The sequence below is a fragment of the Oncorhynchus clarkii genome, chromosome 13 (genome assembly GCF_045791955.1).
Source record: "Oncorhynchus clarkii lewisi isolate Uvic-CL-2024 chromosome 13, UVic_Ocla_1.0, whole genome shotgun sequence".
Taxonomy (NCBI): Eukaryota; Metazoa; Chordata; class Actinopteri; order Salmoniformes; family Salmonidae; genus Oncorhynchus; species Oncorhynchus clarkii.
Window position 1 is genome coordinate 12392871 of NC_092159.1, and position 21470 is coordinate 12414340.

General features: G+C 47.8%; 2 protein-coding genes across 4 annotated transcripts; both read left to right on the forward strand.

The window, feature by feature from the left end:
• Positions 1 to 206: 206 nt before the first annotated feature.
• LOC139423762 (E3 ubiquitin-protein ligase TRIM47-like) lies at positions 207 to 10976 on the forward strand. 3 transcript variants are annotated; one of them, XM_071175391.1, is made up of 8 exons: positions 377 to 1094; positions 2498 to 2593; positions 4285 to 4515; positions 4809 to 4971; positions 5099 to 5149; positions 6089 to 6169; positions 8894 to 9139; positions 9361 to 10976. In XM_071175391.1, exons 1-8 carry the CDS (start codon positions 501 to 503, stop codon positions 9663 to 9665), a joined length of 1767 nt encoding a protein of 588 aa, XP_071031492.1. In that variant the 5' UTR covers positions 377 to 500; the 3' UTR covers positions 9666 to 10976. The 3 variants fall into 3 exon arrangements, with proteins under 3 accessions (XP_071031494.1, XP_071031492.1, XP_071031493.1); XM_071175392.1 differs by having other exon boundaries at positions 391 to 1094; positions 6092 to 6169; XM_071175393.1 differs by lacking the exons at positions 2498 to 2593; positions 4285 to 4515 and having other exon boundaries at positions 207 to 1094; positions 6092 to 6169.
• A 118-nt stretch (positions 10977 to 11094) lies between these two features.
• On the forward strand, positions 11095 to 21316 carry LOC139424412 (lysosomal alpha-mannosidase-like). Its single transcript, XM_071176193.1, has 23 exons — positions 11095 to 11238; positions 11643 to 11745; positions 12062 to 12235; positions 12562 to 12755; positions 13396 to 13528; positions 14092 to 14237; positions 14348 to 14547; positions 14722 to 14842; positions 15291 to 15369; positions 15874 to 15983; positions 16405 to 16512; positions 16616 to 16732; positions 16859 to 17047; positions 17283 to 17380; positions 17854 to 17974; positions 18166 to 18284; positions 18572 to 18673; positions 18801 to 18888; positions 19115 to 19195; positions 19364 to 19588; positions 19839 to 19988; positions 20397 to 20499; positions 20640 to 21316. The coding sequence occupies exons 1-23, from the start codon at positions 11095 to 11097 to the stop codon at positions 20741 to 20743; spliced, it is 3009 nt and encodes a 1002-aa protein (XP_071032294.1). The 3' UTR covers positions 20744 to 21316.
• The last annotated feature ends 154 nt before the right edge of the window (positions 21317 to 21470 follow it).

Here is a 21470-nt window from a genome sequence, read left to right on the forward strand (position 1 = left end):
CATTTAATTAAGACTCATGCAAATATAATCGGTATAATATACTTCATTACATTAAAATGGAATATTGTAGTAACTTGTGTTTGTGTCTGTTATTAATAAAGACTATAGGTTATTATTCGTTTATTATGGGGAATTACTGTATTATAAGCAATAATCTGTATGCGCCTTTATTATTATTATATATTGTCCGTTTATTATGGTGAATTAGGTAGTTGAAGTCATACGGTAAAGGGAGACGGGTTGACCTCAGGGTTTGTATTTACATGGATCCCGAAAACGCTTTCTGATGTAGTCTACTCTCGTAATTAGCTCCCGTACGGAATGGATGACATATCGGAAGCCTAGGCTATTCCTGTAAGACCTGAGCCGCAACCGCTCCCCGTCACATACACAAACAACCAACCGGGAATCAGGGAGTGCCTTTTTTGGTTTCTTTTCTTTTACGGAGAAATAGTCTACAGAGGCTCGAGAGGGAGAACATACGAAAACTCCTTACTGATATGGCTGAGGCGAATATCTCTGTAACAGAGAGCCAGTTTAGGTGCCCTATTTGCCTGGATATCTTGAAGGATCCGGTGTCCATTCCGTGCGGACACACCTACTGCATGGCATGCATGACCTGTTATTGGGACCAAACCGACCTTGGTCACTACAGTTGTCCGCAATGTCGGGAAGAGTTCATACCTCGACCGATGCTACGGCGGAACACGGTGCTACAAGAGGTAGTGGACAAACTCAAACTGAACGAACTGGCAACGGCGCCGGAGTTGTATCTAGGCGGTGTAGGGGACGTTCCGTGCGACTTCTGCCCGGTTCAGAACAAACTGAAAGCGCTCAAGTCGTGTCTGGTATGCTTGGCGTCTTTCTGCGAGCTCCACATCTTGCCGCACCGCGACGTGGGGACGTTGCGACGGCATAAACTTGTTGCCGCGGTGGAGAGCTTGGCGGAAAGGCTGTGCGCGCAGCACCGTTTGGGCCTGGAGCATGGCGGCGGCGACGGGGGCGATGCGGTGGAGTGGAGTGGCGACTGTATGCTGTGCGAGTCTGACCAAGAGGAACTGCACAGCATCGACGAGCAAAGGGCGCGGAAACAGGTAATAATCATAATACATGGGACTTATATAGCGCTTTTCAAGGACGCCTACTCATCACTCTGGTGATTAAAACTGATTATAAACTAAGTTGTTTCCTGAAAACACTTGTTGATCTTTCCACCTAGGTTTACAAACTGTTAGCCTGGTCCCAGACGTGTTTGTGCTCTTGCCAACTCCATTACACATTGCCAAGCCGAACATTGTTGGCATGACAATGAGAGACAAAGAGTTGGCACCCTAGTTTAAATGTCTATGGTTGGCACAAAGCATGTCTGTACCCTGCAGGCTAACAAACTGCCACTATCCCTAACAACTGAATAGAGGATAAATAGCCTATGCAATATGGCAGCCTATGAATATGATTGATTGTGACAGATGACATCCCTCTGCACCAGTTTGATGCAGGTTAGTTATGTCACTGGGAAACACCCCACTGTGCCCCCTCTGCCGTGGTCAGGCTATACTATCTGGGGTACCAGGAGAGTAGGCAGGTGCTGTAGGTGTATGTCACTAAGGGGGCTGTAGTGTTGCTACGCCACTAATGCTGCTCTACTCAGACTGGAGTGCTGCTGACCAAGATTCATTGTCCACTATATAAGTATATGTAACATACACAGAGTGTTCAAACCATTAGGAGCACCGGCTCTTTCCATGACAGACTGACCAGGTGAATCCAGGTGAAAGCTATGATCCCTTAATGATGTCACTTGTTAAATCCACTTCAATCAGTGTAGATGAAGGGCAGGAGACAGGTTGAAGAATAATTTTTAAGCCTTGAGACAAGAGACATGGATTGTGTATGTGTGCCATTCAGAGGGTGAATGAGCAAGACAAAATATTTAAGTGCCTTTGAACGTGGTATGGTAGTAGGTGCCAGGCACACCGGTTTGAGTGTGTCAAGAACTGCAACACTGCTGGGTTTTTCCCGCTTTCCCGTGTGTGTCAAGAATGGTCCACCGAAAGGACATCCAGCCAACTTGACACAACTGTGGGAAGCATTGGAGTCAATTTGGGCCAGCATCCCTGTGAAGTGCTTTCGACACCAAAAGGGAGTACAACTCAATATTAGGAAGGTGTCGTATGTCAAGGTGAGTAGATCATTTGTTTCTCTTTCCCTCCCTGCCTGCCATCTCTCTCGTTCCCTTTCCCCTACCCCTTTTTTCCACCTCTCTCTCTGTCTCTCTCTGTCTCTCTCTCTCTCTCCCTCTCTCTGTCTCTCTCTGTCTCTCTCTCTCTCTCCCTCTCTCTCTCTCTCTCTCTCTCTCTCTCTCTCTCTCTGTCCCTGTCTCTGTCCCTCTCTCTCTCTCTCTCTCTCTCTCTCTCTCTCTCTCTCTCTCTCTCTCTCTCTCTCTCTCTCTCTCTGTCTCTGTCTCTCTCTGTCTCTCTGTCTCTCTGTCTCTCAGGTTCAGTTGCAGGATTCTCGGAGGTCAGTACAGGGAAGGATCAGGAGTAGAGAGAGGGAGCTGGAAGAGTTTCAACAGAGCATAGAGGCCGTCAAGGTGGGAGAGACACAGACACACACACACACACAGAGTGACACAGAAACATAAAAAGAGTGAATAGTAACCAGATTAAAAGGGTGCCGGTGTAACTTTTTTCAGGCAGTCGCCCCGGAACATAAAACCGCTGCTATCTGGAGGTTTAGTTTATTAATTCAACCATTTTAAAAAACAAGCACACATAAAACTAGAAAAAGCCGTACATGCACATGAGTAAAATCCTGGAGGATAACTCACAATAATGTCCTGTGGTCCTCTTGAAACCAGATGGCAAGATCCAACACGGTGCACACAAAAGGGGAGAAACGTTCTACAGATGTAGGATTTTATTTGATCAGTCTGTTGCAGGAGAACTTTCCTGCAATGTAGGACATTTAAAACGTTTAAATGTAGGACATTTAAAATGTACTTGAGGTTTAAAAAGTCTTATGAGGTTTGTTATTTCCACTCTGGAAATTCAGACTTGATTTCCTCTTATGAAACATGTATCTGTGACGTGGTGAGGTTGGACCCAGCTGTAGAGAAGAGACCAGACGAGGAATCAGTGGTTAAGGATAAACACAATACTGAGAAACGGTAGCCGCAGGATCACAGTACACTTGAAAAAAACAACACTAAGTCTCAAAAAGTCACTCAGGAAACAACCACACGTGGTAAACTTTTCAAGCTTCAGCAAAGGACAACAGAAAACACACCTCTTTTAACAGGGACGTCATAATGAGTAAATAGGACGCCTGAGTGTCGTTAATGTCTCTTGGTTGGTCTCTGCCGCCCTCTGGTGACAGGTGGAACCATGACAGTATCAAAAAAATATATTAAATATAATTTACATAATAATTCACATTTCATGTTGCTGCAGCATTATTTTCCTGCTGTAGCAAACTGTCAGTGGGTCAAATTAAGGTCCTACATCTTTATTGTCTGGCCATGTTGTCGCTCGCTGTCAGGAGCCAGGCTACTCGCTGTCAGGAGCCAGGCTACTCGCTGTCAGGAGCCAGGCTACTCGCTGTCAGGAGCCAGGCTACTCGCTGTCAGGAGCCAGGCTACTCGCTGTCAGGAGCCAGGCTACTCGCTGTCAGGAGCCAGGCTACTCGCTGTCAGGAGCCAGGCTACTTGCTGTCAGGAGCCAGGCTACCGCTGTCAGGAGCCAGGCTACTTGCTGTCAGGAGCCAGGCTACTCGCTGTCAGGAGCCAGGCTACTCAGGAGCCAGGCTGCTGTCAGGAGCCAGGCTACTTGCTGTCAGGAGCCAGGCTACTTGCTGTCAGGAGCCAGGCTACTTGCTGTCAGGAGCCAGGCTACCGCTGTCAGGAGCCAGGCTACTTGCTGTCAGGAGCCAGGCTACCGCTGTCAGGAGCCAGGCTACTTGCTGTCAGGAGCCAGGCTACTCGCTGTCAGGAGCCAGGCTACTCGCTGTCAGGAGCCAGGCTACTCGCTGTCAGGAGCCAGGCTACCGCTGTCAGGAGCCAGGCTACTCGCTGTCAGGAGCCAGGCTACCGCTCTGCCCTCTCTATTCCCCTGGCATTGACAAATAAAAGTACATTTCAGCCATTTGGTTTGGAATAAAATTAAAATAACCAATGAAACCAACATTATTTAAATGTAAATGTTTACTTTCTTGGTGCTTGTTACTGAAAACGTTGCTCCTTTACTTTCCTTCATTTGGTGTCCCTTCTCCCCTCTCCTTACCTAGGCATCAGCTGCATTAGTCCTGGAGGACAGCAATACCCTGTTTGTGGACCTGGCCCTCCGTCTGGAGAGGACCAGGGGGGAGGTGAGGGCCAGGCTGGAAGCCCGGGAGAGAACTGTCCTGGGCAGGGCAGAGAGAGAGCTGGAGACCCTGGAGAATGAACTGGAGGAGCTGCGGAGGAGAGACAAGGAAATGGGCCAGCTACTGACGAGGGATAATGCTCAGTTCTTACAGGTGGGGGTGGGGGGACTGAAGGGAGAGAAGGAAGAGCAGGAGAAGAGAAGAAACAGTGAGGAATTGATGGGGAAAGGGAGGGATAATGGAGAGAAAGAAAGACTGGATGCAAGCTGAAAAATAAAGGAGAGAGAAATGTTAATGATGAAGACATGGAGAGAACTACAAAGAATAATGCAGTCAAAACAGACGGAGAGAGAGAGAGAGAGAGAGAGAGAGAATAAAAATGCTCTACTCATCACCCCTCTTCTCCATCCCTCCTTCCCTCCCTCCCTCTCTCTCTCCATCCCCAGGAGGCTCCCCTGCTGTGTGTCCTCCCACCCACTGGGCTGCGCCCCCGAGCCCCTCTCATCCTCCCCGCAGAAGGCTTCAGTGCAGCCCGCAGAGCTCTGTCCCACCTCAGGGCCCGCATGGAGGAACTTTGTAGAGAGGAAGTGGACAAGATCAGCCACGCAGGTGGAGGGAGTAAAGACACACACACACACACACTGGTTTATTCTCAAACACACAACTGCATGCAGCTTTTCACAGCTATGCTCTCAGAGACTCCAATAATGCAACACACTTTTTTACCTCTCTGTAGTGAACGAGAGCTCCTCTGCCTGTCACATGTCTGGTGGAGAGTGTTTGAAAGGTAAGCCCAGAGAAACAGGACACACACACACACACACACACACAGCTCTCTCAGGGTCACCTCTGTGGTGTGTTTCTCATCTAAGACTCGGGCTTTAGGGTGAACATGTCTGTTCAGGGGATGTTAGTTGAATCGTTTTCAGTAACTTCTGATATGATTCATTTGGATGGAATGTAACACCGATTCCTCTTTGACTCATTCTCTACCTCCCTCCCCCTCCCTCCCCCTCTCTCCTCTCTCTCCTCCCTCCCCCTCCCTCCCCCTCTCTCCTCTCTCTACCTCCCTCCACCTCCCTACCCCTCTCTCCTCTCTCTACCTCCCTCCCCCTCCCTCCTCTCTACTCCCTCCCCCCTCTCTACCTCCCTCCCTCCTCTCTACCTCCCTCCCCCCTCTCTACCTCCCTCCCCCCTCTCTACCTCCCTCCCCCTCCCTCCCCCTCTCTACCTCCCTCCCCCTCCCTCCCCCTCTCTACCTCCCTCCCCCTCCCTCCCCCTCTCTCCTCCCTCCCCCTCCCTCCCCCCTCTCTACCTCTCTCCCCCTCCCTCCCCTCTCTCCTCTCTCCCCCTCTCTCCTCCCTCCCCCTCCCTCCCCCTCTCTCCTCTCTCCTCTCTCCCTCCTCTCTCCTCTCTCCCCCCTCTCTACCTCCCTCCCCCTCCCTCCCCCTCTCCTCCCTCCCCCTCTCTCCCCCTCCCTCCCCCTCCCCCTCCCCCCTCTCTCCTCCCTCCCCCTCCCTCCTCTCTCCTCTCTCCCCCCCTCTCTCCTCCCTCCCCCTCTCTCCTCTCTCCTCCCCCCCCCCTCCCCCTCTCTACCTCCCTCCCCCTCCCTCCCCCTCTCTCCTCTCTCTCTTTTTCTTTCTATTTCTGTCCCTCGCCTCCTTACCCCCCTCTCCCTTCTGTCTCTCTCTCTCTCTCTCTCTCTCTCTCTCTCTCTCTCTCTCAGTAGCAGTGCCTGCATCGTTTCCTCTCTCCCCCCTCTCTCTCCAGCCTTCGGACCAGAGGATGAGAGTATCCTTCCTCAGGTGTAAGTACTGACGCACACTCACACACACATACACACACACAGCAGCCTTCCTGAGGTGTAAGTACTAACACACACTCACACACACACAATAGCCTTCCTGAGGTGTAAGTACAACCCACTATACACCTTGTCACCGTGGCGAGGCTGCCCTTGTCACGTGGTATCCCAAGATGACCTTGTTTTCACACCCTGCCCTGTCCTATGACAACCATGCCATCCCTTCACCACACACACACACACACACACACACACTGACACTCATACAAACACACACACAAACACACTGACACTCATACAAACACACACACACACACATACTGACACTCATACAAACACACACACACAAACACACACACACTGACACTCATACAAACACACACACACACAAACAAACACACACTGACACTCATACAAACACACACATACACACCCACAAACACACACACACTGACACTCATACAAACACACACACACACACACTGACACTCATACAAACACACACACACACACACACACACTGACACTCATACAAACACACACACACACACACACTGACACTCATACAAACACAAACACACACACACACACTGACACTCATACAAACACACACACACACACACACACTGACACTCATACAAACACACACACACACACACACTGACACTCATACAAACACACACACACAAACACACACTGACAATCATACAAACACACACACACACACACACACTGACACTCATACAAACACACACACACACACACACTGACACTCATACAAACACACACACACAAACACACACACACTGACACTCATACAAACACACACACACACACACACTGACACTCATACAAACACACACACACAAACACACACACACTGACACTCATACAAACACACACACACAAACACACACACACACTGACACTCATACAAACACACACACACACACACTGACACTCATACAAACACACACACACAAACACACACACACACTGACACTCATACAAACACACACACACACAAACACACACACACTGCCATGCATACAAACACACACACTGACACTCATACAACACACACACACACACACACACACACACACACACTGCCATGCATACAAACACACACACTGACACGCACACTAACACACACAAACACAGGTGTTGACATACTGTTGGCACAAACCCAGAGCTACTCAGAAAGGGGATCTCTCTCTCTTTCTCCCATGCCCTCCTTCCCTCCTCCTCCTGTCCCCCTCCTCACCTTCACAGTTAATGAGGGCGAAAAGGTAACCTGAGAACGCACTTGTGTCCCAAATGGCACTCTATTCCCTATATAGTGCACTACTTTAGACTAGGGCCCTGGTCAAAAGCATTGCACTACATAGGGAATAGGGTGCCATTTGGGAAGTACTCCATGTCTGTCTGGTGCTTTCTTTACCTTCATGAATCATAGGTGGATATGATATTTCTGACATTTAGTAGTCTGTTGTTCACAGTGAACAACAGGTACATGATGAGACAAGCCCATGGACAGGAGGAGATCATGGAGACGGGTGTTAGGTTTAATAATTCACACTGTCTGGGTTAGAGTAAAGGCCGCTACGCACTTTATATAAACTAGGCAAACACAGCGACGGAGCGTCGTTTTCTACGTACTTTTTTGCTGCTCAAATTTTGGAACGGACCGTATATGGCTCTCCGTCGCTCTGTTTGCATAGGACCCTTAAGACTGTGGCAGGCATGTACGGTATCTGTCTGGGCTAGACGTCAATCAGAACACTGGCCCTCTGTCCAGGCAACCACGCTGTTTCGTAATAGTGCGTTGTTCATTTCTTGTATTTAATTCTAATAGTTCTATTAGATTAAGACTGTCCTATTTGCAGACAGACATTCATATGGTCACTGTTCATTTTACTGCACCGAAAACTGCTGTGTATTTAGTTCAATAATCTCTGTTAGGCCTCCCGGGTGGCGCAGTGGTTAAGGGCGCTGTACTGCAGCGCCAGCTGTGCCATCAGAGTCCTGGGTTCGCGCCCAGGCTCTGTCGTAACCGGCCGCGACCGGGAGGTCTGTGGGGCGACGCACAATTGGCCTAGCGTCGCCCGGGTTAGGGAGGGCTTGGTCGGTAGGGGTGTCCTTGTCTCATCGCGCACCAGCGACTCCTGTGGCGGGCTGGGCGCAGTGTACGCTAGCCAAGGTGGCCAGGTGCACGGTGTTTCCTCTGGCGCATTGGTGCGACTGGCTTCCGGGTTGGATGTGCGCTGTGTTAAAGAAGCAGCGGCTTGGTTGGTTGTGTATCGGAGGACGCACAACTTTCAACCTTCGTCTCTCCCGAGCCCGTACGGGAGTTGTAGCGATGAGACAAGATAGTAGCTACTAAACAATTGGATACCACGAAATTGGGGAAAAAAGGGGTAAAATTCAACAAAAAAAAAAAAAAATAATAATAATAATAATCTCTGTTAGAAATGGTACCCGGTGGTCATCATAATGCTACTGAGAGTTTATGACACTTCTAAGCTAACAGGTAAATAATTGTCATGGATTGTTCAATCAATCACTCTGGACTCAGGCATCTAATTGATTGATTGGTTGGTTGATTGATCTCCTCAATCTCCTGTCCCTGGACCCAGACACTGCCCACCCCCACCTTGGTCCTTCCTGAGGGTCCCGATGGATCTCTCACTCGTTTATCCTTAACCCCCTCCTCTCTCTCTTCAGGCTCCTGTCGTCTGTCCCTGGATCCAGACACGGCCCACCCCACCCTGTTCCTCTTGGAGGGTCCCCAGGGGGCTCACTGTGGAGAGGAGCCCCAGTCCTACCCCCTCCACCCCTTGCGCTTCGACTCCGTGGCCCAGGTCCTCTGTAGGGAGGGCCAGTTTGGAGGGGCCAGCTACTGGGAGGTGGAGTGGAGGGGAGGAGGGTGGGTGGACATTGGGGTGACATACAAAGGGATCGGACGAAAAGGTAGCTGCTTCTAGGGATTGTTTTTTCTGTCAGAGCAATTTGCAAATGTCAACATTTCACACACAAAGTGTTTGTAATAATGACTTTCTAATCAAGGCTTTGTCTGAAACGGTATCCCATTTGGCTCCGGACAAAACGTGTGCACTATATAGGGACAGCCAAAGGTTTTCTTATCAAGTTTCCATAGTGAAGGTTTCTATTCGTGTTTTTCTCATCTAAAGGAGGTGGAAAACCCTGTCTGCTGGGACGCAACGAGAACTCATGGCGTCTGAGATGCACGCACGCCGGTTACGCCGCGTGGCACGATAACCGGAAGACGACCGTAGCTGCGCCCCTGTGCCCGCGGATCGGCGTGTTTCTGGAACACCAGAAGGGAGCGTTGTCGTTCTATAGTGTGGCGTCGGACGGCGTTTCCCTGCTCCACGCGTTCAGGTGTCCGTTCTCTCAGCCGCTGTACCCAGCGTTTCGGTTAGACCTGGACTCCACACTGTTGATATGTCCACATGAAACACACAACGGGAACTAACCTCTTCCCATCTGATCTCTTATTTTGACCCAATGGGAACCCATCCTAGACCCCAAACCTAACTCTGCTGCCCTCTCTCTTTCTGAACACCTTCTCTTCACCCAATGGGAACCCATCCTAGACCCCAAACCTAACTCTGCTGACCTCTCTCTTTCTGAACACCTTCTGTTGACCCAATGGGAACCCATCCTAGACCCCAAACCTAACTCTGCTGCCCTCTCTCTTTCTGAACACCTTCTCTTGACCCAATGGGAACCCATCCTAGACCCCAAACCTAACTCTGCTGCCCTCTCTTGTTATGGCCAGAACCCTGCTTTAGCGTTGCCAGGTACCTCTACTCCTCCACTGTGTTTTTTAAATGAACCTCCTAAAAGCTCCAACCAACAACTGATTGTTTACTCATTGCTGTTGCTCTACATTTCAGTCATTTAGCACACACTCTTATCCAGGGCAACGTACAGGAGCAATTAAGGTTAAATGCCTTACTCAAGGGCACAGCGACAGATTTTTTCACTTAGTCAGCTCTGGGATTCAAACCGGGCAACCTTTCAGTTACTAGCCCAACACTCTTAACCGCTAGGCTACGTGCCTCCCTGAAATATCAACTCAAGGTGTCAACTCAGCATAGGTCCACGGTAAGGGATTAATAATTTACATTGACATCAATCAATCATTTTTGAAGTATCAATGCCAAAAAAAACTCTAATCTGCGCTCAACTCCGTGGAGGCATTGTGTTACTTGGATAGCCTTACCTCGGCCTATCACAAGTCACCAAACTAGTGATGCTGAAAAGACAATGTTGTTGTGTAAGGAGAGTCTGAACTGAGCAGCATATTGTATGCATGGCCTCTCCATTCAAATATCATTCACAATGTGGCCCTATTGTAAACAGAGACTTCCCTTCAGCAGCCATGAAGCCATCTTGATCAATCATCCTATTCTATTGATCACTGTGACTGTTACTTAACAATAACATCATGTGAAAAATTGCAATGTAGCCGAATGTGGAATGTAGCTATTTCAAAATACTATTAGTTGGAAAGGCTTTGAATGCCATTATATCATCATGAAGGGACATTGAAGGAAATATGTATTTGCTATAAAGTGCATTATTTCATGAGTTATAGTCAGACTAATAGTGGGATAGGCTATGCTGGGTAGCCTATGGTTTCTATGGCCCCATCTCTCTCTACCTCCCCATTCCTTCAATAATTTATTTCTCTGTGACTATTACAATGAATGTGTAGCTTTGTATTCATGTGGGCTGTGTAACTGTGACTGTCTTCAATAAACCAATTATAAATTTTCAATCTCAATTTTACTCTCAACGTTCCAATTTCCCCCTTCAGAGCATAAAACAAGAAAAGGCCTGCCCCTAGAGGGCGTGGTCTGGGGGGAAGTCACATGATAGGAAAGATACATAAACAAATGTCACATGACTCGTGGCTGTTTTCCAAGATGGCGACTCCGGAGTATACACCGTTTGTGTTCCTCCTGTTATTATTTCAAAGCAGCGTTTGGGGCTTTCCCGTCTGTCAAACACCCCAAGAAAGTCCTACATGTGGATACAAGGTACGTCTATAGTTCCTATCCCTATTGTGGTGAATAAAAACGCAACTGAAACACTTAAACCGTGTATTGTATTGCAGGTGTGATGAACTTCTTCTTTAGCCGATTTCAAACCCCTTCATTGTGTTAGAGAACACAGTAGCAGAAGTTATATTCCTGGCACAACATATTTATACTTCCACTTAAAACGTGAAATGCAAAGCTACAAATCCCAATTCGATCTAGCCAGTCTTGCACTAAGTCTGGTCTTGCACTGTTTTCATTGGTGGTTTAATTCAATTACAATTACAACTTTACAATGTTTATAAAGCTAAGTAGCCTCTGATATGCCTCTCTCCTTCCCATAACATTAGCCCACCAGCTAAAATCCCTCATTAATTTCCCATCGTGTGTGCTACACATCCTAGTCATGTCATGCTACCAAGCCTGGGATGTTGAACGTGCATCTGGTTCCCCACACCCACGACGACGTTGGCTGGCTCAAGACCGTGGACCAATACTTTTATGGAGGTCTGTATCCCCCCCACCCATCTATCATGTGGCTCACATCTACACACACAAACACAGTCATAAACAGCTATGTCATAGGTCAAGGTGGTATAGTTAAAAGTTAAACTGACACATTGTTAAAACCATAGTTGTGAGGTTTTTATTATAGGCATACATAACACCTACAATAACCTAGAATCACATGGTTTTACATTTCAAACCTCATGACTGGGTGGATGTGAACCGCATGATGGATGTTGTGTCGTGTGTGCATATGTGTTATCACGTTTGTGTGTGTGTCTAACCTGTGTATGTAACCTGCCTGTCGTCGTTCCAGACCGTAATGACATCCAGCACGCCGGGGTGCAGTACATTCTGGACTCTGTGGTGGACCAGCTGCTGAAGAACCCTGACAGACGCTTCATCTACGTAGAGACGGCCTTCTTCTATCGGTGGTGGAAACAACAGACTGATGACATGCAGAACACTGTCAAACAGCTAGTCAATGAGGGTGAGGCCAGAGAGGGGTTATAGAGCCTTTATAAAACATGTCAGGAAGACGTTATAAAGCGGTAGAGTTCGCCTTCTACTGCTGGTGAAGGAGCCAGTCAGACAGCAGGTTAATGAGAGAAGGGATGTAGGTGTTATAGCAGTGTGATAAAGCATCTCTCTCACCTGAGTGTGACTGCTATTGGTGGTGTTATTGAACAGATGTAAATTGCAATTCAGAGGTTATAAACAGTTATAACCCCTTTAACCTGTGATTAAGTCATATTACATTAAATAAATCTTTATTGCTGTTATCACTTTTGTCTCCCCCTCCCTCCCTCCTCTCAGGGCGGTTGGAGTTTGTGAACGGGGGCTGGTGTATGAGTGACGAGGCGACCACCCACTACAGTGCAGTCATAGACCAGATGACCATGGGCCTGCGGTTCCTCAACGACACGTTCGGACACTGCGGTCGCCCCCGCGTCGCCTGGCACATCGACCCCTTCGGGCACGCCCGCGAGCACGCCTCCATGTTCGCACAGGTGAGGGTCATATTCATTAGTGCTTCTTAATGTTTCTTATTACAGGTAGGTCCCTCCCTGTTTTGGCCAGTTTGGTTCCTAGTGAATACAACCCACAATCTGCTGTCCTTTTTCTACCTCACAATATCCTGTCTGTCAGCCTTTCTCTGTCTATTCTTGCCCGGGTAAATATCTTCCACTCCTTTTTTCCATCATGTCTTAATCCCTTGTCAGAATAGATATAGTACAACCATCCAAGACTCTCGTCTGTTGAAAGGTTGTCAGTGTCATAAGGTTCTTGTGAGTTGGGAATAGAAGTGGGGCAATACAAATTTACTCTAAAGTTTTCCAAGTCAGAAATAACACGAGACGGCATGAGTCTCCCTCATCTTTCCATTCAGTTCAAAGGTCAGAGGGACGATTAGAATCCGTACTGTGTTTATTGTATTGAATGGGTGGCAGGTAGCCTAGCGTTGGTCCAGTAACCTAAAGGCTGCTGGTTTGAATACCCGAGCCCAGAAGGTAAAGCTTTTAGAAGGCGCCATACTACCATGGATGACCCTGTAAAACAACACATTTCACTGCACCTACCCGGTGTATGTGACAAGAAATCATGTTATCTTGTGTGTGTATTGTATTGACTGATGGTTCTCTGTTCTAGATGGGTTATGACGGCTTCTTCTTTGGTCGTCTGGACTACCAGGATCGTAACAGGAGGATGGTAGCCAGGGAACAGGAGATGTTGTGGAGGGCCAGCGAGAGCCTCACCCCCCCTATGGCTGACCTCTTCACTGGTACTGACCTTTCACCTTCAACCTCTAGCAATATAGCAACAGCTTCACGTAGTCGTTCCATTAGATATTTTCTGTCATATTGCTCACAACCTATTCAGTTTTTGCAATAGACCTGGGATATCCCATTTTCTTCATCAATATTACTCTTTCCCTTTCGGCACTAACATCTGTCCTCTCTCCCCACTCAAGTGTAGTCTATAGTCTAACACCCGTCTCCCCGGTCAATGTTTAGATGGGATACAGCTTGTGTCAAATTGAAGTCAAAAGTGTAAGTTGTCCTAACCTGCTATAAAAGTCAATTTTGATGAAAGCTGTATCCCTTCTAGACAAAACCCCTCTCCCTTTATCAATACTGACCTCACCTTCAACCCCTGACCTCTGACCCCTAGCCACCGCTGTAGCCTAACCCAGCCCCCTCTCCCATAGGGATCTTTCCTAACAGGTACGACCCTCCCGACGGCTTCTGTTGAGAACAGTAATGTGATCAATCCTGACCTGACCTCCCACCTATGAACCCTGACCCCTAGCACCCCAGTAGCCTAACCCAGCCCCCTCTCCTCCAGGTATCCTCCCTAACGGGTACAACCCTCCGGAGGGCTTCTGTTGGGACCAGTCATGTGACGATCCACCAATCAGAGACGACCCTGATCTGGAGGACTATAATGTTGACGATGTGGTGACCAGGTTCCTCCACATCGCACACGGACAGGTTAGAGATGAGACACACACATACAGGTCGGTCACACACACACACACACACACAGGTTAGTCATAATAACACACATACTCTCTCTCTCTCTCTCCCCTCTCCTGCACCAGGCATTGGTGTATAAAACCAACCACATCATAATGACTATGGGGTCAGACTTCCAGTATGAGAACGCCAACCTGTGGTATAAGAACCTGGACAAACTCATTCGCTACGTCAACCAGATGCAGAGTAACGGCTCTGAAGTCAACGTTCTCTACTCTACGCCCTCCTGTTACCTACAGGAGCTACACAGGGCTAACCTCACATGGTACTATACCACTATATTAACTATATGATTCTGTTAGAATACTAAACTATGTCTAGCTAGCTAGAGTAACGACCTCTGAAGTCAACATTCTCTACTCCCTCCTGCTACCTTAAATGATGTACAGGTCATTTAAATGTTTTCTCTTCTCTCTCTCACCCCCGACCCCCCTGTCAGGCCTCTAAAAGGAGATGATTTCTTCCCCTATGCTGACTCAGCTCATGACTTCTGGACAGGATATTTCACCAGCCGTCCAGCCCTGAAACGCTACGAGAGGATCAGCAACAGCTACCTGCAGGTACACTACTCAAACCACAGACAATGGCTGAGTCTGAAAAGCTTATACCCGCTGTGTTTGAGAGCCTCAAAGCCGTGATGTGTCATGGATAAGTTGTGACTGACTGACTGATCTACAAGTAATATTGAGCAGTTATTGATGTTGTAAGGTGATTTGTAGATTAGTCAGTCTCGACTTGCCTTTAAAGTTGGCTTTATGTCGAACGCGGCCATTGATTCCTCCTCGTTGGAGGAGGAGGTCGAAGGGGAGGGACGTGGGGCCTCTTCTCCAATGAGCTTTCCAGAGGGAGGTGAGGAGTCATGGATTTGACAGCTTGTACACTTTTCATACAAAGCCACCAGACATTCACTCAGGGATGACAGTTCAGTCACCCCACACAGTTCAGTCGCCCCGCCATGTCTGGAGACGTGGTTAATGCATTATTCCTCTCCTCCCTCTGGTTTCACAGACGTGTAAACAGCTGGAGGTCCTTGGTGGTCCCATCTCAAGGAAAGGTCCCTTTGGAGCTGGAGACAGTGAGACCCTGAGTAAGTGTCTAGTGTACACGCTCATCACATTCAAGTGCACTACTTCATCATCACTACATGTGTTGACTAAGACTAGTGTCAGTCAGACTCTGTTTCAATGTCTCCTTATTAATACTGGCATCCTCCTTAATAATACTGGCATCCTCCTTAATAATACTGGCATCCTTGTTATTAATACTGGCATCCTTGTTATTAATACTGGCATCCTCCTTTAAAATACTGGCATCCTTCTTAATAATACTGGCATCCTTGTTATTAATACTGGCATCCTTGTTATTAATACTGGCATCCTTGTTATTAATACTGGCATCCTTCTTATTAATACTGGCATCCTTCTTATTAATACTGGCATCCTTCTTATTAATACTGGCATCCTTCGTATTAATACTAGCATCCTTCTTATTAATACTCCTTATTAATACTGGCATCCTTTGTATTAATAAGCATGAAGCGGTTTAGAGGACAGCAAGGTTGACAGGGAGTGTTCTGTGTTGTGATTGGTAGAGAAGGCCATGGCAGTGGCTCAGCATCACGACGCCGTATCCGGGACGGAAAAGCAACACGTTGCCAACGACTACGCTAGGAAACTGGCCAACGGCTGGGCACACTGCCAGGTACCTACCATGTGTGCCTGTTCTTTCTATTGATCCATGCAGTCTCTCTTCCCCACTGTTAGATAGAACACAGACTAAATAAAGAACTGTACAGTATGATTGACTCTCCTAAATAAAGTATATCACTGTACAGTGTGTGGAGGACTATAGGACACAGACTAAATCAAGTATATCACTGTACAGTGTGTGTAACCTCCACTGTGTGGAGACACAGACTAAATAAAGTATATTACTGTACAGTGTGTGGAGGACACAGACTAAATAAAGTATATCACTGTACAATGTGTGTAACCTCACATGGTACTATACCACTATATTAACTATATGATCAACACTGTGTGGAGGACTATCACTGGACACAGGACTAAATAAAGTATATCACTGTACAGTGTGTGTAACCTCTCTCTCCCCACTGTCCCAGGTGTTGGTCAGTAACACTCTATCCTCTCTGAGTGGATCATCTGCTCCTCGTGTTTACTGTGAACACCTCAACATCAGTGTGTGTCCCCTCACAGAGACCAGCAAGAAGGTAACACTACACGGGCACACACACACACACACACACTCACAATTCCTCTTTGGTTCCGTGAAGTTAAATTTCCCTCCTCTCTGTTTCCATGTTTCTCTGTCAGTTCTCAGTGAACGTGTACAACCCTCTAGCTCGTCCAGTCAGTTGGCCAGTTAGACTGCCAGTCAACGGGACGGCCTACAGGATCTCAGATGCTAAGGGCAAGGCTGTGGACAGTCAGGTTGGTCTGTCTGTTCTGATAATGGTTGTCATATGTCGTTGTTCAATAACCTTTGTTATGACAGTTATGTATTGTGTGTGTATTTGCGTTTTGTGAGAGTACCCCACTCTATCCCCACCCCCCCAGGTGGTCCCAGTGTCCCAGGCCACAGCGGCGGTGCGACGGGGCAGGGGGTATGCTGTCAACGAGCTGTTGTTCCAGGTTCAGGCCCCTCCCCTGGGCTACAGCACCTACTCTGTCTCCCTGCTTCAGAACGGCCCTCCATCTCCTCAGTCCTCTCCACTGCCCAGGGCTCCCATGGCTGTACAGAACAAGGTCTGGGTCTTATGGCTGGACACAAACGTACTTTCTACTATGAAAGCAAATATTTGATGTATTGATTTCATGTCATCAATGGAGACCAATATTCCAAAATGTACAATGTCTCTGTTAATGATGACATATCATGAATAAAGTCAGTTGGAAAGGTGTTGTTTTAAATTTGGACAGTTTTGTATCTAGGTTTTTAGGTTTGGATGTCACCTGTTCTGTCACTTTGTGTCTCCTCTAGTTTCTCAGGGTGACCTTTGACCCAGAGACTGGTCTCCTCAGCAGCCTCAGTAACCTGGAGACACAACAGACTGTCAAACTGTCACAGAACTTCTACTGGTCCGTACTACTTACTCTCTCTCTCCATTTCTCTCTACCCTTCCCTCTCTCTACCTCTCCATTTCTCTCTACCCTTCTCTCTCTCTCCAATTGCTCTCTACCTTTCTCTCTCTATTTCTCTACCATTCCCTCTCTCTCCATTTTCCCTCTCTCTCCATTTCTCTCTACTCTTCCCTCTCTCTCTCTCCTCCACTCTTCCCTCTCTCTCTCTCCATTTCTCTCTACCCTTCCCTCTCTCTCTCCATCTCTCTCTACCCTTCCTCTCTCTCCTCTCTCTCATCTCTCTCTCTACCTCTCAATTTCTCTCTACCCTTCCATTTCTCTCTACCACTCCTTCCTATTCTCTATACCCTTCCATAATTATTTCTCCCTCTGTCTTTCTCTCCCCAACCTTCTTCTTTACTCTCACTGTGTGCTAGCATTGTCACGTTGAGGGATTTTCTGTCATCTTTGTTCTGTGTATGTTTCTCCAGGTACAACGCCAGCGATGGTAACAACTCAGAGAGTATTCAGATGTCAGGGGCCTACATCTTCAGACCTAACACCTCTACCCCCTTCATCATCAGCAAGACGGCTAAGATAGAAACACTACAGGTACCTACTACATTATACTTCATCTAGTCTCTTTACTTGCATGTGTTTCAATATAATTCAATATGCATGAGACCCACTAAACGTTCAAGAGATTCATTCCAGTCATCTCACAAGTTCTAGTTTCTGCCTTAACCCCCTTCTCCTGTCTTATTCCCCCCCCTCTCCCCCCTCTCCCCCTCTCTCCCCATCAGAATTCCGTAGTGCAGGAGGTGAGACAGTGGTTCAGTCCCTGGGTCTCTCAGGTGGTCCGTCTCTACACAGACAGCAGGGCTCTGGAATTGGAGTGGACTGTCGGCCCGGTGCCTATAGGGTGAGGAAGGGGCTCAGAGCCACATGGGGCCTGGTCACAGATAATGCACTGGAAGGAGAATGGAGAGTTATTGAGACAGCCTGTGCATGTCTGGCAGAAGGAGTGAGTCTTTAACGGACTAGAAAGTATTCCTGTACCATAGATTATAGTGTATCATGTTCTTTCTATCTGCCCCCCCCTTCCCTATCTGCCCCCCCCCCCCTTCTCTCTATCTGCCCCCTCCCTTCTCTCTATCTGCCATCCCCCCCCCTATCCCCCCCTTTTCTCTATCTGCCCCCCCCCATCAGTGATGACCTGGGTAAAGAGGTGATAAGTCGTCTAGACAGCAGCATCAACTCCTCTGGTGTCTTCTACACTGACTCTAATGGCAGAGAGGTGCTACAGAGACGGTGAGGAACCTGTGTGTGTTTCCCAACTCTATGCATCAGTATGTGTTGATGATGGAGTACTGTATTCCAGTAGTGTGTTCAGACACACAGTATACACCCTAATGCGTTGTATATCTGTCTCTGACAGGAAAGACTACCGGCCCACGTGGAACCTGAGACAGTCTGAGCCAATTGCTGGCAACTACTATCCAATCAACTCTAGAGCTTACATTAAGGTGTTTGGTCATTGGTCATACACCCCGGTCTGACACTTCCTCTTCCTTCTCTCGTGATCATGCACTTTCTTTTCCTCTTCCCACTTATAGTTAGTTCCCTTTTCTGTGGTAGACTTCTGGTCCGAAACTCTTGACTCTCCCTCCTGTTCTCTTCACTCTGTTTTACAAGTTCATGTCATATTATCTGACAATAGTAAATGGTGACTTCCACTGTGTGTGTGTGCAGGATGACAAGGACCAGCTGACTGTAGTGACGGACCGTTCTCAGGGAGGGGGCAGCATCCAGGATGGATCACTGGAGATCATGGTAACACACACTCTCTCACTACTCTTCATTTTTCATGTGGTAGGATTTTGGCGTCAAAGACATCTGGTGTGTGTGTTTCACGTCTCACCTCTTTCCCCCGGCTCCACACCCTGTCTATCTTTATCACTGTCACATCTGACACACTCCATCCACACGACCCCCCCCCAGCTCCACCGTAGGTTGCTGTACGATGATGTCCGGGGTGTAGGTGAGCCCCTCAACGAGACGTCTGACATTTACCCAGAAGGCCTGGTGGTTCGTGGTCGCCACCTCCTCTCCCTCAGCCCCCCTGCCACGGCTGCTGACACACACCGCCCCCTAGCACAGGAAGTGGTACTGCAGCCTCTCATCACGTTCACCGACGGAGAGCTGCACCCGAGTACCAGGCTGGAGGTGAGAGAGAACCCATCGCAAATGATTCTTTCCTCAAGTTCTCCTCCTTGCCTCTTTCTCAACCGTATTGGAGAAGGTTCAAGGTCCCGCCCCTCAGGCCTTCTTCAATGGATTTTGAGAAAGAGGTGAGGCATCTAGGAAAGGAGGGAGAGTGAAGGAGGCTGATTGAGGAACAGTTATCAGCTCTGCAGATGAAATGTGTCACTTTGGACTATTGAAATGAACCCATCTTTTAACCCCCCCACCTCAGTTCTCTGGGCTACAGGCAGTGCTGCCCCCTGCTGTTCACCTGTTGACAGTGTCTCAGTGGGACCAGGACACAGTGCTGCTCAGACTGGAGCATCAGTACCAAGCTTCAGAGAGCAAGGAGCATTCCCAGCCTGTTACTGTTAATCTGCAGGTTAGTGATATGTGATACTGTATATACACACACACACCATACAGAGACTGTGGTTCTAAGGCTGGAGCACCAGCAGCAAGCCCAGGAGAGCATTCAGTCTCACTGTCAGGTTAGTGGTGAACACACACACAGTGCTGCTCAGACTGGAGCATCAGTATCGGGCTATGGAGAGCAAGATGAACTGTCAACCTACAGGTTCAGAACTCCCACACGTATGCATACGAGCCATAAACAAAGTGAAACCTTTTACTAATACCATACATTCCTGTCTCAACGTGATGTAACAACCGTTATTCACAAGATAATTAATTTCAAACCGCTTTGAAAACATGAAAGCAATGTAGATACTGAAGTTACTGACAGATGCTCTACTCTCCATCAGTCACTCACACACTGCTCTCTCTGTAGAAGCTGTTCTCCACTCTGGACGTGCTGGGCGTGTCCGAGATGAACCTGTCAGCCAATCAGTGGAAGGATGAGATGACGCGTCTGGACTGGAAGGTGGAGTCAGGTACAAATCAACTCTCCGCTTACTCAGCCCTCTAGGACGCGTGAAGACCGCTGACCTGCTTTATTGTAGCAATTCCTTTGTTAGTCCGTTGTGGGGCTTGTTGCACAGAGCTTGATACCTGTTGTCTCCGTTTGCCTCAGGTGAGAAGCCCCTGCCGAAGAGAGGGGGAGACCCCTCTGTGTGGGAGGTGAACCTCAAGCCCATGGAGATACGCACCTTCCTGCTCCGTGTCAGGCAGAGATAGTCAATCACCAACCTCCGTTCCAGAACTAGCCAATGATCAATCCCTGTGGCTTAGCAATTATGAACTCACTGCCTTGATTGGATGTAAATAATTTGGAGTCTGAGTACATGAAGATGAATCAAATGAACAGGATTTCTTGTCATAATTGAGTTGACCGGAGTGGGTGTTAAATTAGCTCCTATAAAAGAGCTTCTTTGAAGCCACTGAACAATCCCTTTATGTTGTAATTTTAGTGGCAATACCACAACCTTTCCCGTAACTACTTATTACTAAATCGTCACTGTCATTTGTTTCTAACATCAAACTATTCACACACACCTGTTACCAATATATATTTTCTGATTCACATACTGGTGCACATTCTCTACATGCCGAGTGAATATTCTGTGCAATTTTTATTCCTCTCGAATGTGCCTTTCGTAAATGAGTGGTTTAGGCTGCATTTACACGGGCAAAAGATCCAATCTGATTGGTCAGAAGACCAATTAGTGGCAAAAGATGAGAATTGAACAGCTTGTGTGTTGAATCAGAGTGATCAATGTGCAGCTGATATTAAACCCAGGTTGTTTCTCAGTGTGTATTCACTCACCCATTCCTCTACACGACTATAATATGTACAGTGTGTATTCACTCACCCATTCCTCTACATGACTATAATATGTACAGTGTGTATTCACTCACCCATTCCTCTACATGACTATAATATGTAGTGTGTGTATTCACTCAC

Coding starts and splice junctions, on each gene's coding strand:
- LOC139423762 (XM_071175391.1), top strand. CDS start 501: ATGGCTGAGGCGAATATCTCTGTAACAGAGAGCCAGTTTAGGTGCCCT. Junction 5,150..6,088: donor TGGTGGAGAGTGTTTGAAAG/GTAAGCCCAGAG, acceptor TCTCTCTCTCAG/TAGCAGTGCCTGCATCGTTT. Junction 9,140..9,360: donor CAAAGGGATCGGACGAAAAG/GTAGCTGCTTCT, acceptor TCTCATCTAAAG/GAGGTGGAAAACCCTGTCTG.
- LOC139424412 (XM_071176193.1), top strand. CDS start 11,095: ATGTCACATGACTCGTGGCTGTTTTCCAAGATGGCGACTCCGGAGTAT. Junction 14,238..14,347: donor TCCACATCGCACACGGACAG/GTTAGAGATGAG, acceptor CTCCTGCACCAG/GCATTGGTGTATAAAACCAA. Junction 16,733..16,858: donor GCAAGGCTGTGGACAGTCAG/GTTGGTCTGTCT, acceptor CCACCCCCCCAG/GTGGTCCCAGTGTCCCAGGC.